The 13,948-nt window shown below is 37.3% G+C and overlaps 3 protein-coding genes and 1 long non-coding RNA gene across 8 annotated transcripts in view; 3 read left to right on the forward strand and 1 right to left on the reverse strand.

Moving 5' to 3' along the window:
• The first annotated feature begins 1,582 nt into the window (after positions 1–1,582).
• Positions 1,583–5,352, forward strand: prpf38a (pre-mRNA processing factor 38A). Its single transcript, XM_017437607.3, has 10 exons — positions 1,583–1,786; positions 2,285–2,444; positions 2,899–3,020; positions 3,210–3,295; positions 3,978–4,088; positions 4,201–4,307; positions 4,391–4,417; positions 4,500–4,591; positions 4,706–4,754; positions 4,997–5,352. Exons 1-10 carry the CDS (start codon positions 1,657–1,659, stop codon positions 5,040–5,042), a joined length of 930 nt encoding a protein of 309 aa, XP_017293096.1. The 5' UTR covers positions 1,583–1,656; the 3' UTR covers positions 5,043–5,352.
• LOC119617941 overlaps positions 3,606–13,948 on the reverse strand; it is a 12,347-nt gene continuing 2,004 nt past the window's right edge. For both annotated transcript variants that reach the window (XR_005234426.1, XR_005234425.1), the window contains one exon: positions 3,606–4,623. This is a non-coding gene — a long non-coding RNA (uncharacterized LOC119617941). The remainder of the gene's footprint in view (positions 4,624–13,948) is intronic.
• LOC108248676 (zinc finger protein 768-like) lies at positions 8,509–11,105 on the forward strand. The gene is made up of 2 exons (XM_017437606.3): positions 8,509–8,729; positions 9,662–11,105. The coding sequence occupies exons 1-2, from the start codon at positions 8,558–8,560 to the stop codon at positions 10,708–10,710; spliced, it is 1,221 nt and encodes a 406-aa protein (XP_017293095.1). The 5' UTR covers positions 8,509–8,557; the 3' UTR covers positions 10,711–11,105.
• Positions 13,075–13,948, forward strand: part of LOC108247555 (zinc finger protein 2 homolog) — a 461,981-nt gene continuing 461,107 nt past the window's right edge. Inside the window, exon 1 of one of the 4 annotated variants that reach the window (XM_037981252.1) lies at positions 13,075–13,762. In XM_037981252.1, the coding sequence (XP_037837180.1) occupies positions 13,591–13,762 (172 nt within the window). In that variant the 5' untranslated portion in view covers positions 13,075–13,590. The remainder of the gene's footprint in view (positions 13,763–13,948) is intronic. The other 3 variants (XM_037981254.1, XM_037981251.1, XM_037981253.1) reach the window with 3 other exon arrangements.

Consider the following 13,948-nt stretch of genomic DNA (forward strand, 5'->3'; position numbering starts at 1 on the left):
CTTGTTGGGTTTGAAATGTACTGGGATGTTGTGTTTGGAGAAAATCCTTCTGAGTTTCTCGGATACTCCAGCAACGTAAGGAATGACAATGTTCTTTCTTCTGTTCTTCTCCTGGTTCTGTTCCCTGGTGTGTTTAGTGGATTTCCTAGCTGACTTGACAAAGGCCCAATTGGGATACCCACATCTTTGGAGAGCTTTTTTGATGAAGAACAGAAGAAAGAACATTGTCATTCCTTACGTTGCTGGAGTATCAGAGAAACTCAGAAGGATTTTCAGTACGCGATTTTTTCAGTAATCCAGCAGTACGCGATCCGTCGTGGCACGGAACCGAGAAGTCACGAAGAGCGCGATCCTGGAAGCGAGAAGTCACGAAGGGCGCAGTACGCGACTTTGGAAGGAAGGAACTTTGTGTCAGACTGTATAAACCAATTTTCTGACTCGATCATCTCAATGCCATGTTAACGCATTAACATAAACTCCTTTTATTTTCTGAGCAGCTGATTTGGTGCAAATCAATTTTCTTCCGAGGAAGACAACAAAGACATTAACAGGAGTAAGGCTGGTTGTGGCTTTAGTACAGTTGGAATCAGGGGTCGAACCCTGAGGAGCACCTCCCTCCCATCAGCAGAAGGTGTGACTGAGACAGGAGGCGGTGAGAGAGTATCAGACATCTTGAGCTTTGAGCGGGGATCGAACCGGGGTCAGCTGAGTAGAAGTCAGTGTTTGTTATCTTCAGTGCTCGTAACCACTAGGCCACACAAGAACACCAAAACAAAATTTTGCCAGTACAGAATAAAACTGTTCAACTGACACAGGTAGACGTTACAGAACTTAACAGACAGAACTCCCTCGAGTCGAGAACTGACATAGGTATCTATGTGGTTCTGTTTGTAAAGTTGCACAGTTAAAAATAATATTTTGGTTTATTTAGCCATGTTATTCAGACATTGTCATAGTTCCGAACTAAATACACTAAATATTTAGTTTACAAACTAAATGTTTATGTCCGAGCTAAATATTTAATTCTTAAACTAAACATTTAATTTGTTTACTAAATATTTATTTCGGACCTAATTTTTTATTTTTAAAGCTAAATATTTAATTTCAAAACTATATATTTAATTTGCTAACTAAATATTTAGCTCGGACCTAAATATTTAGTTTGCAAACTAGATATATTTAGTTAATATTTAGTTAATATGCAAATTCCTTGCCAAAAAGCGGAAGTGGATTATAAAAATAAAAGCCCAAGGAGACCTGGTTAACCCAGGTCCCGACGAGCTGAGGCAATGTCTCAGGGGCAGATGCAAGCTACACTTCCGGGTTTGAACCGTTGAAACCAATGACTTATATATCCTTATATACTCCATATAAGTCATTGGTTGGAACAGCTCTTCGGATGTTCTCTACTAACAGCCAACACTTCTGATATGTCCAGAAAAGAACGATGATACAACACGGTGCATAAGAGAAAACTGAAGCAATTCAGCTCCTCTTCTTCTTTTACTTTTGGTGTTTTTTGGTAGTTTGGCGCGAGGTGTTTATAGAGCTTGGGCTTTTATTCTGAAGTCGAACCGGAAACGTTACTTATCGTTTCCGCTGTCTGCTCGCAGCTCGTCGCTGTTTTTCCATGCTAGTAGATTCGGTTTGGTTCAGATGGCAAACAGAACCGTGAAGGATGCCAACAGCATCCACGGAACCAATCCGCAGTACTTGGTGGAGAAAATCATCCGGACCCGAATCTACGAGTCCAAATACTGGAAGGAGGAGTGCTTCGGTCTCACCGGTCCGTGTCTTTTAGCATGTTAGCCTGTTAGCTTCAGGACGGCTAATTTAAATAAGAAGATAATATAAAAAACAGATAACAAATAACATTTAATGACTGAAGATTTCAACACAACGTTGTTAACATTTGAAATGTGTAAAACAGTCATTTAAAAGTGTATTTAATTCCCAAATGACCCTGGTAAGAAGTTTAGAAGTTTGATCTTTTTGGTTTAATTAAAAAAAGCAAAACTATGACGTTTTTAAAACTGTATTACTCATTTATTTATGAGAATGATTAAATGAGCTCGTGATTGTTTTCTAAATTTGCTGCTTTTGTTTCCAGTTAGAGTTTTACTTGTACACATTTGATGACTAAAATCACTAAAATTAATTCATTTACTTTGGTTTTACATCAGCTGTTTGTTTCTTGTTTGGTCACAGACTTTATTCCTGTTATTCAGAACACCTTGAGCTCGGTGTGATCAAGTTGTTTCGGTGTTGTTTCTCCTGTTCGCAGCTGAGCTGGTGGTGGACAAAGCCATGGAGCTGAAGTTCATTGGAGGAGTCTACGGTGGGAACATCAAACCGACTCCTTTCCTCTGCCTCACGCTGAAGATGCTTCAAATCCAACCGGAGAAGGACATCATTGTTGAGTTCATTAAAAACGAGGATTTTAAGTGAGTTTCCTTCTGAGAAAGATGTCGATCCTGACGGGACTGTTTTAGTTACTAAACACAAAACATCCTCATTTATCTGTAAATCATCCACCTTAAGGAGTACTTCAAAGAAGAAAAAAGCCAAGAAAACTGTAATTAGAAAACAAATTGAAGCATAAAAAGGCTTTTAAAATGAATGGATGAATCACAGCCATGTTGACACGTAACAAAAGTGTCAAAAATTTAAATCGGCTGCTCCCAGCGGTCCGTCTTAGAAACACAATCTAAAAATCCACATATAACAGTTTGACAGAAAATAAGATTTTTGTCTGTAGAAGCTGATTACTAAAGGTATTTATTGCATCATATATGAAGACGTCGCAGCAGGCGTTTTCGTCAGGAATGTCCTCATAATTGTCTGAAACGGCAGAGACTGTCGAGCTGAGCAGATGGCGTTCCTCCTCTGTTCGCTCAGGTACGTCCGTCTGCTGGGAGCCATGTACATGAGGTTGACTGGCACGGCGGTGGACTGCTACAAATACCTGGAGCCGCTGTACAACGACTACAGAAAGATCAAATGTCAGAACAGAAACGGAGGTGAGCTGCGTCAGATGTCACCATGAATTTTAATTTGTTGTCAGCCTGTCGTGTCGCAGCAGCGAAATCTAATTCGTTGTCCCGCTTTACTCTGGGAATTTTCCAACATCACAGAAGTTCAGGCAAAGCAGCTAATTTCATCCTTCGGTGCAGGAATTTCACGATGAGTGTTAAATAATTTTCCTGCAGAGTTTGAGCTGATGCACGTTGACGAGTTTATCGACGAGCTGCTTCACGCAGAGAGGGTCTGTGACATCATCCTGCCCCGGCTTCAGGTGAGTTAACTCCACGTTTCCAACAGCCGTGTGTGAAAGTCTTTGACTCGGTTCTTCATCGTTCTCTGCTTCGAAGCGGTCGTGTCTTCGTGTCAGGCCGATCACTCGTTCTGAAGATTTTTTTATGAATTCAGTTCCTTTTTCTCTCCGTTTCCGTCCTCGCACTTGAACATTTCCAGAGGTTTTTGTTGAATAAATCACTTATTATGATAAAAACAGTCCCCAAATCTCAGAATTGTGCCAACACAACAGATATCTTCGCAAAGAGTCTATTGTAAATTCGGATCTTTGAGGTCTTTGTTCCAATTTCTTTAGCTGACTCTGTGAAAAATACCAAAGAGTCAGAGTTTGATAGAAAGTTTAGCCAAAGAGCTGTTGGCTGTAAACATGAGCTGAATGATTAGTCACTGCTCAGGCAGGATTCAGGTGGTTTTTTTCTGTCTTAAAGACGTGTTGGTCAGATTCTGTTCATCTGCTGGAAACAAAACCTCAAAACCACTTTAAAGTATCACAGAATAAAGTCTGACTCTTTGGAGGCAAAATATTAAAGAAAACTGGACTTTTTAACCAAACTGTGAACGTCTGTTGTTAATGGTTTTATATTTCCTGTTTGATTTACGGCCGTGAACGAGCCTGATTGTTTTAGTTTGAGCAGAACACAATGTTTGTTTCGGTGTTACAGAAGAGGCAGGTTCTGGAGGAGGCTGAGATGTTGGACCCGCGGATCAGTGCTCTGGAGGAAGACCTGGATGAAGTGGAAAGCAGCGAGGAAGAAGATGAGGAAGAGGAGAAGGTACAGGTCATCAGAAAGTTTCTGATCTGGTCATTAGGAAAAACGTCGCCAGCTTTAGATGATCAGACGATTAGTTTGATCGGTTTGATAATTTTCTCTTCCTGGTTGGCAGATGGAGAGGCTGCCCAGCCCCGAGCCTCACAGGCGTAGTTACCGTGACAACGACAGGCCTCGCCGCTCCCCGTCACCCCGCTACAGACGCAGCCGCTCGCCCAGACGGTTTGTTTTGGACTTTATTTGTAGACGGAGCGAACAACTTTGGTGTCTTTGGTTTGCCAAAAAGTAACCGGTTTGTTTTTCAGGAGGAGCAGATCTCCGAAGAGACGGAGGTACGACTGATTTTACAAACAGCTGATGGTAAAACTACAACGTCTGTGTGGTTCTGACTGGTTCTTGTTTTTCTGTAAACAGCCCGTCGCCTCGCAGAGACCGCCATCGCAGCAAGAGCCCCCGAAGACACCGCAGCCGGTCCAGAGACAGACGGCACCGCTCCAAATCCCCCGGTAGGTAGCTGGAAGCTAAAGGAAGCAGTCTCCTGTTAGAGAGGAAATTGGTTTAGTTTAGTTAATAAATATCTGATAAAAATGTTTGATTTTAACTGCTTGTTTGTTCATCAGGTCACCACAGAAGCCACAGACATCGCAGCCACTCCAAGTCTCCAGAGAGGTGAGTCAGATTGTTTTAAAGTCTCAACTCAAATAAAATTTAACATAATTTTAGATCAGTTTCATTTAAAAAAAATCTAATTTTGAACTCAAGTTGTCCCTTGTTTTTATTCTGAACAATAACTTACCCTTTAGCTTCAGTGAGTGGCTCCTCAAATCATTATTTTAACAGTTTTAGACGAAGCAGGTCATTATCACAGTTTGTTGTTTTTAATAAGTTCTTCTGTTTTCTTTCACCCTCAGGAGTTCTAAAAAGAGCCACAAGAAGAGTCGTAGAGGACACGACTGATGTCGCTTTTATTACGACGGTTTCCTTTTTTTACCCTTTAAATTGCTAAAGATGTGACCCTTAAATTTTGTACAAAATTTCTTTTTTTTATTCAGTATTTTCAGACGTAAATGTTTGGCCCATCGAGGTGTAATAAACGTAAAGCTTCAGGTGTAACCACAGCGTTCTTGAAGCTTTTTCTATGAATTTGTTCTTCAGTCACAAAACCTTTCAGCCTTTCATTATCTCTGATAAACTCTGGATCTGTGTAAATAAAAAGTGTTTCTGACTTGATGTTTGTCCAAGAAATAAAAATCCAGATTCAAGAAAATGTTTTAATAAGAGTGAGTTGCTCTTTGACAAAAAAGCTTTTTAATAATATCAGTCTTGTTAATAATCAAATAATTTCTTCAGCTTTGCATTTTCATATGGGAAACTTTGAGTTGTAATGTCTAGTGTAGATTAAAGACCATAGAGTTTTTAAACTTAAACAGAAACTTGGACTTAAACTTGGACTTCCTGTTTGCTGAAGATCATTTGCTTCTCATCTGAAAACTGAAAACCTAAAAGCATGAAGATCCAAGCTTTAAAACTACAGTGAGCTGCTTTGTTTATGCAAGCTGAACTCTAATGCAAATCAGTCTTCCTCCCCCTCCTTCCTGAGGGTCGTTGGAGTCTGTGTTAGCTTGTCGAAATGAGACATTTCCACACAGCAGATCAATTCTAATTTTTCTTTCTGAATAGGAAGTAATATTTTTTTGTGTACTCATACTGAAATGGCACTGATGTATGCATTTGTGTAATTAAAACAATAATGCCAAATAATTTATTTGCAAATATAAAATGTAGAAAGAGAATGTAGAAATCAACAGTGACCCCTGCTGGCATTCTGATTTAATTACACCCTAACTTTGTAGTTAAAAATCAAGTAACGGAGAGAAAACTACTTATATAGACAAAGTGACTAATCATTGGTTATTATTCTAAAGGCACGTAACATTTAAAATTAAACAGAAAAGTTAAGGAAAAAAACAAACTCAGTTGCTTAGCATATAATGCTAGCATTAATTAGCATCGTAGCTAGGAGTAAAATTGTCTTAATATTTTCTTATTTATAGATTATGTTTTGGGAACTTTTACTTTTTACTTTACTTTTGTTTGTGTGGAAAGTGATTATCTAAAAATGTAAATATATAACTTAAAAAAAAGATATAAGAAGATTTGCAACAAATCTAATAGTGTTATTTTTTTTATTTAGAGAAGAAAAGCAGAACAGAAAAAACAAAGATTTTACAGACAAAACGGCATAATACTTGTATAACAAAGATCAATCAATCAATCAAATTTTATTTGTATAGCATATTTCAGCAGCAAGGCATTTCAAGGTGCTTTACATAATTATACATTATACATAATTATAAAGCGCAAAAGGGATTTTGTAATGAAAAAAAACTAAAATGACTAGGGTTTAGCTGTTAAATCAAATTCTTCAGATAAAGAGAGAAATTTGAGTGCTTTTTTGTTTTACATTCTGTTTAGGACTTTGAGAAGTAAGAGAAAGTCATACAATACATAAAATTTTGGCTTGATTTTGTGGAATTTGGCTTTATAAATTAAAAATTTCCTGAGGATGATAATAATGTTAATAAGAAAGTCCATATCTAGATTGTCCACTCCAGAATAAGGCTATATATTATGTCTCTATCAGAAAACATATTGAGAGTGGGAATTTTAGAGAGTCAGTTATTTGACTGAGCCAAAACACCTGCAACCAAACATAATAGAGCTTTAGGAATGGCATTAACAATAAGTCTAAAAGTCTTTTGGTTTGTTTGTAAATTTTATTTACAACAAAAAGCATTATAGGATAAAAGATGGCCATGTCTATCGATTAAATGCAATATTGACCAAATACCTTTCTCCATTCAGTCCTTATTAAACAACAACTTGTATTTTACAGTGATATAACAATTATTCCATATGGGTGAATTGTGCAGTGTGAAATTATGATTGTACAAAATTTTCCAATATAACAACACTTGCTGGTGAAACTGTGAAAGTTTAACAGGGAGACGTTGAATCATAAAATCACATTTCAGGATAAAATCGATACCGCCCATTGTATCAAATACAGACCTGGGAATATGAAACCATAGATTATTAGAATTTAGACACAGTTTTAACCAATTTATTCTAAGAGTACCATTCATGAAATCAAAGTCAGTCTGAAGACCTCCATCCTCATAGATACATCTAGATAAGGATTCCAATTTGGTTAAATAAATTCTTCCAAATAAACTAGTATCCCTTAATAACCATAAATTAAATTTCTTAATCACCTTCCATATATTTTAGTTTTTATTTTCATCTAGATTTTTAAAGATAAATATACCCAAATATTTTATAGATGTTTTTATTGGGATGTTATAAAATTCAGTCAGATGATTATAATGAATTGACATCAGTTCACATTTACTAAAATTCAGCACAAGACCAGAAGCCTTTGAAAAAATATTAATTATTTGAAATATTTTAGGGGTCTCATTTATATTGCTCATGAAATTAGTGGTATCATCAGTTAACAGTTAAATTGTTTTCCTAATATATTAATAGGAGCAATATTAGAGTTTTTAATAAAAATAGATATAGCATTTCAGCAGCTATTATAAAGAAGAAAGGGGTGCTAGGACAACCTTGTTTACCCCCCTCCATTCAAAAAAAAAAACACGGGGAAGTTCCTCCTGGCAGAGAGGCTGATGAAATTGTATTTTTATAAAGACTTTCAATGGTATTCAGAAAATTAGTCCTGAAACCAAAAAGTCTCAAACTGTGGTAAATAAAAGAGTGTCCGATGGAGTCAAAAGCCTTGTAAAAATCCAAGAAAAGAATAAAGCCATCACCCTCTATAAGATGAATATTATCATGGATGGATCTATACCCTTCATAAAGCCAGATTGTGTGTCACTGATAATTTGATGCAAGTTTGGCTTTAATCTGTTTGCAAAGACTAACATGAAAATTTTATAATCAGTATTTAATAACGTAATTGGTCTTAAATTGTGAAGAAGAAGAAGAAGAAAGAAGAGTTATGATAAGACAGTTTGAAAATATTAGGAAAAACTGAATATAATAGACACACTGCAAAGGAACTTGGGGGACCAAACATATACAAATTATAATAACATTTTTGAAAAAAAACAAAACTTTAATAGAATTTGAGTTTCCTGTAAAACAAAGAAATAAGCAATAGGAATTAAACCATCTTGAGCCACACTCCATACGAGTAGGTGGTGGTAATGCACGCCACAAGTTGTTTGCCAGCCACCATTAAACACCATAAGAAGAAGAAGAAGAAGCTGTCGGCAACATCCGGTGAAGCCTAACAGAACTTCTCTTTGTGTTTGCTTTTTCTAAAACATTTTGTTCGTTTTTGGCAAACTATTTAGTTTAGATTTTAGTTGGTTGGTTTTGGTTGGATTTAGGTCTCTGTGTCGGTTTGTGTGTGTGAGGTGAATATTTGAGTCTCTGCAGTAACAATGTCTTCAGTTCAGTCTCTTAGACAGTTTATCAGCGAGCGACTAACTGCTGCTGCTGGAGAAATATTCACAGAGTTTGAAAAAACCATCGTCCAGTACGAGGAAGAGATCGACCGTCAGCGCAGACTGCTGGATATCAGCTGGAAACCACAGATAAACCTCCACAGGATAGGTAAGGAGCAGCAGAGGAAATATTGAGGATTTACAATGGAATTTTAACTTTTAAGTTAAAAGACTTTGTGAGCTAACTTTAAAAATAAACTCAATTCAAGATTACCACCGGAAATGGATCTTGTCAGAAACACCAAAATGGCTCCAACTATGAAGTCAGACTTTGTAAAACTCTGACATTAAAGGTGGCGGGTGATGTGCAGGGTTCTTTGTAACTCTATATTAAGTATAAATATGAGTAAATACTTTCTGTGATGAACTCGTGGCGAGCTGCTGCAGTTTTTATTTGTCATTTCAGAAATAATGCTGATACATTTTGTGTTGATTAAATATAACCTTTATGACACCTTTTATTACAGACTGTTTATTGTTTGAAGGTCAGGGTGTTGGAAATATAAGAATATAATATATTGCTCTAGACACTTCACTACATACTACATTGGCATTATATACAATATATTTTCACCCTTTATTGGTTTTAGTTCTGATTTACTGTTCAAGTTTCTGAGGCTTCCAGGCACGACTGTTTTCCACAACAGAATAGTTTCTTTATCCCGAGCTTTAAAAGCTCCAATGTATTATTTAATCTATTGTCTTTGAGGCTCAGCGAACAACATTAACAGCATCTCATTAGTTTTGATCTCATTAGATAAACAGGCTGTTTTTGTAAATCTGTTTAAAACAACTCACCTGTCTTTTATTGTTAATGTTATTATCAAAGTACTCTAATTTTGTGAGGTTGATGTTTATGGTCTGCATAATTTTATTCAGTTTGGTTCGAAAATCCAAAGTGGTAAAGTTTCTAAACTACGGAAAGATCAGACTCACTGACAATTTAACTAAAACTTTTTCCAAACCATTTTTATCAAATGGGTAAAGTGAAGTGTTTTTTTTTAAAGCCACATTATTTTACATTTTTTTCTGTTTGTCCAGAACTCCCACATCGTTATGTCTGGAAGGAGAAGGAGGTTCTCACTAAGCAGCAGCTCTGGAACCAGGAGAGGAACTCCACTTTGGATCAGGAGGAACCAGAACTTCCTCGGGAAGAATGTGTAAGTCCACAGCAGGAACCAGAACGTCCACAGGAGGAACCAGAACTTCCTCAGGAGGAACCAAAACCTCCACAGAAAGAACCAGATCTTCCTCAGGAGGAACCAGAACCTCCACAGAAAGAACCAGATCTTCCTCAGGAAGAACCCGGAAGTCCACAGCAGGAACCCGAACGTCCACAGGAGGAATCAGAACTTCCTCAAGAAGAGGAACTTTGTATCAGACAGGATGAAGAGCAGCTTTTACCGAAGCAGGAGACTGATAGGTTTACGCTGACTCCAGATCATGAGGAAAGAAACAACTTGGAACCGGAACCAAATGTGGAGCATCTTCTCTCTCAGAATGCTCCTGGAGCCGAGAACCAAGATCGGGAGGAAAGCAGGAATGAAGACCCTGGACGCAGCAGAGATGGAGAGCTAAAACAAGTGAAGAGAACTCCACGAACCAGAGGTCGCAGAGACAATGTTGGCCGTCCAAAATTAAAGAGACACACAGACACTCGTACAGCAAAGAAGGTTTTCTCTTGTCAGACCTGTGGAAAAAGTTACGGTTACAGAAAAACATTAAAAATCCACATTAGAACTCACACAGGTGAAAGGCCTTATAGATGCCAGACTTGTGGAAAAAAATTTGGTGATAGAAAAACATTAAAATCCCACATGAGAACTCACACAGGAGAGAGGCCATATCCATGTGAAATTTGTGGTAAACATTTCTCTCAGAGAGGTAACTTGATCACTCACATGAGAGCTCATGCAGGCGAGAAGCCCTTTTGTTGTCAGACTTGTGAAAAAAGCTTTATTACCAAACCGGTTTTGATTAAACACATGAGAACTCACACAGGTGAGAAGCCTTACCAGTGTCAGACCTGTGCAAGACGTTTCAGCCAGAAAGGTAATTTAATCAGACACATGAGAACTCACAGACGTTAGAGGGTGTGATCGTGTGACTCTTGTATCTTTCTCAGACTTTGGGTTACGTTAATTCTCTGAGTTTAGGAGTTTAAAACTGTAGTCCTAGAACACCAGAGAGAAAGTTTTGTCTGGAAAGTAAAACAAGTTTAAACCGTCGCTTTCGCTTTGAGCTGTTGCTCAGTTTACTCAGACTTGTATAAAATGTTATCCCTTTAAGACTGTGGCATTGTGGGTAATGTAGTTGTGAGTTTTGTAAAGTAGGATTCACCAGAGGAATGTGGGGAAAACAGACATTTATAGAATAATTGTTGCCAAAATGTTTTTCTAATCAGTTTTTCGCAAAATTTTCCGTCAAATAAGTTTTTTTTCTTTATTTCTGGAGTTTAGAAAATAAATGGAAATTTGTAATCATATTGTTCTACTTTCTGAATGTTTTCTGCTTAAGAATTATTTTGTGAATCAACTGCAGAATGACGGTCGGTAACCATATCAATAATTTTTGCAGTTATATTTTGATTTATGGGCTTATAAAATGTAAAGCATCCTGTATTTTACTACATTTGTCCCTTTGGCCAGATGTTTTAAATCTGTACAGGTTTGAGATAATAACCACTGATGAACACCAACTAATCCCTCTCAGGAATATTCAGTTTTTATTATTACCAAATATAGTACTATTACTGTATTGTATCTATAGTACAGACATCCAGTAAAGGCAGCATCTCCTTCAGACTATTAAAAAACAGAGGAGGGAATTCTGGGTTTGCACAGCAGAATCAGAAAATGGATCTAGAAATTTAATTACTGGTATGCTGGTTAAAGTGTGGATGAAGGTGAAAGATGGTTTCTGTTGAAACAACATTTAAAAACCTAACTCTTGCATTTGTACTTGTGTGGAATTAATAAGGACAAAAAAATGTGATTTATCTGATATATTTTTAATAAATTTGGTAAACAACAAACCTGATCAGACTGAAGAGCAACCGGCTCCGCTTCATAGAAGATCTGACGGCAGCGGACAGAGAAACCTGCAGCAAGTTGGTGCCAGCTGTAGAACAGGCTGGGAAAAGAGGAGAAAAGGGCTATTATATGTGTAATAGAGCCTAAATTAATGAGAAAGAAATCAAAGTATAAAGCTATACAGATTGTTAAAAATACAGTTCTACTGTTATAAGGTAATCAGTTAACATTGGTGTGCTTAAAACATCCTTACAGTGGTGAAAACTTGTTTGATGCAGCACTTTCATGCAGTACAGTTCACGTTGAAACCATTTTAGTGAGTTAATGTGCCTTTCTATTCTTTCAATTAATGCCAGGGGTATCAGAAATAAAGTACAGAGGAAAGCTTTGTTTCTTTTTTTGTCAAAATAAGGGAGCAGGTTTTTATTTTATCCAAGAAACACATGCTACAGGAACAGATGTAACATTCTGGAAGAGTCAATGGGGCAAACAGATGTGGTCATCTTTCTGCAACAACAGGCCAGCAGGGGTCGCAGTTCTACAAGGGAAATTCAGAGGAAGCATCAAACAGCAACTTACAGAAACCAATGGTGGAGGGATTATTCTAGTAGTTGATAGTGATCAGACACAATTTATAATAATAAATATTTATGGCTTCAACAAGCAAAAACAAAATATCAACTTATTTTCAATGATGGAAAGCAGGACCAATTCAACATTATCCTTTTTTCCGGCAGCTAAAATTATATGGGGAGGAGATTTTAACACTGATGGACGAGAGCGTGGACAGACGGCCACCGAGAAAAGGAACACCGTCCAATTTAGAACCTACCTGTAATAGAATGGGCCTAACTGATAAATGGAGAAATAAACATTTAGATTCAAGTCTTTACACATGGAGTAATAAGGACAGATCACAAGTCTTACAGAGACTTCTGGTTGATTTCTTCGGATACTGCAGATAAAGTGATGGACTCGGAGATGGAACCTTCTATTCTCACAGACTACGAGCCCATTTCTATTAAAACAAACATAAAATTAATCTGCCACAATCATCGAAAAGATTATTGGAAATTTAATAAAACTTTGCTACAAAATCAAGATTTTCAAAATGAAGCCCTAGAACTCATTAATAAATACTGGATCCAAAGCAACGCCCTCACAAATTATGGTAAATATTGGGAACTAATGAAATATAAAATCAGATAACTTGCTATACCTGAAACAATAACTCATAAGATAAAAAGGGAAAGAGATGTTTATAATCTTCAGGATAATGATGTTATCTAAAGATACAAAATTATCTGAAGAAGAATCTAAAGAATGTTCAATGTTACAGCTAGAACTGTACAAAATCCATGACAACAAAGCCAGAGGCGCTTTTATCAGATCTAGAAGAGGCTTGTTTTGTTGAATGAGGAAGTCGGGCGCGTCGGGGTTGTCATTTTTCAGTTGACCGTATTTATGGCAATTTGGATGTAATGTCACTTATCAAACTAACCTGGTCAGTCTGTGTCAGTCTGTGAATTCGAAGCATGGATGTTTAGGGGAATAAACCTGAATATGAAACGAAGAAGTGATCTGGAGGAATTGAATGAAACGCGCGTCTGACAGAATATATTCCCCGACATTAGCCCAGTGCGGCCGTTAATATCATCACATCAGGCCGCACAATTATTTGAAGTAGTGTTAGAGGTGAACTGCTTTCTATTTTAGGATTTATCGATTATATCCATTGCATTTGGTAAATAGGGTGAATATTTACCAAATAATAAATAACTAAAATAAATTGACATAAAGTCGGAGCTTCACAGTGTGACACCACCGGAAGTAAACAAAGCGCTAGCTGCGTTAGTATTGTTAGCTGTGTGTGTGTTTGTGGTGGTTTATGTGTCGGTTTGTGTGTGTGAGGTGAATATTTGAGTCTCTGCAGTAACAATGTCTTCAGTTCAGTCTCTTAGACAGTTTATCAGCGAGCGACTAACTGCTGCTGCTGGAGAAATATTCACAGAGTTTGAAAAAACCATCGTCCAGTACGAGGAAGAGATCGACCGTCAGCGCAGACTGCTGGATATCAGCTGGAAACCACAGATAAACCTCCACAGGATAGGTATGGAGCAGCAGAGACACATTCAGGAAAGTCTTGTTGGATGCAGTTTGCAGCTGAAAGTGTTGATTTGTGACACAGCTGAGGTGAAATCAGTCAGGAAACATTCCCACTTGTCAATGTTTCTGCTATAAAGAAATTAAAAAGATCACTTACAGGATTTTAGGACTTTAGTTTCTAAAATCATTG

Source organism: Kryptolebias marmoratus, linkage group LG18 (assembly GCF_001649575.2).
Source record: "Kryptolebias marmoratus isolate JLee-2015 linkage group LG18, ASM164957v2, whole genome shotgun sequence".
NCBI classification, from domain to species: domain Eukaryota; kingdom Metazoa; phylum Chordata; class Actinopteri; order Cyprinodontiformes; family Rivulidae; genus Kryptolebias; species Kryptolebias marmoratus.

Coding starts and splice junctions, on each gene's coding strand:
- prpf38a (XM_017437607.3), top strand. CDS start 1,657: ATGGCAAACAGAACCGTGAAGGATGCCAACAGCATCCACGGAACCAAT. Junction 4,089..4,200: donor AAGATGAGGAAGAGGAGAAG/GTACAGGTCATC, acceptor CCTGGTTGGCAG/ATGGAGAGGCTGCCCAGCCC. Junction 4,592..4,705: donor GCACCGCTCCAAATCCCCCG/GTAGGTAGCTGG, acceptor TTTGTTCATCAG/GTCACCACAGAAGCCACAGA.
- LOC108248676 (XM_017437606.3), top strand. CDS start 8,558: ATGTCTTCAGTTCAGTCTCTTAGACAGTTTATCAGCGAGCGACTAACT. Junction 8,730..9,661: donor GATAAACCTCCACAGGATAG/GTAAGGAGCAGC, acceptor CTGTTTGTCCAG/AACTCCCACATCGTTATGTC.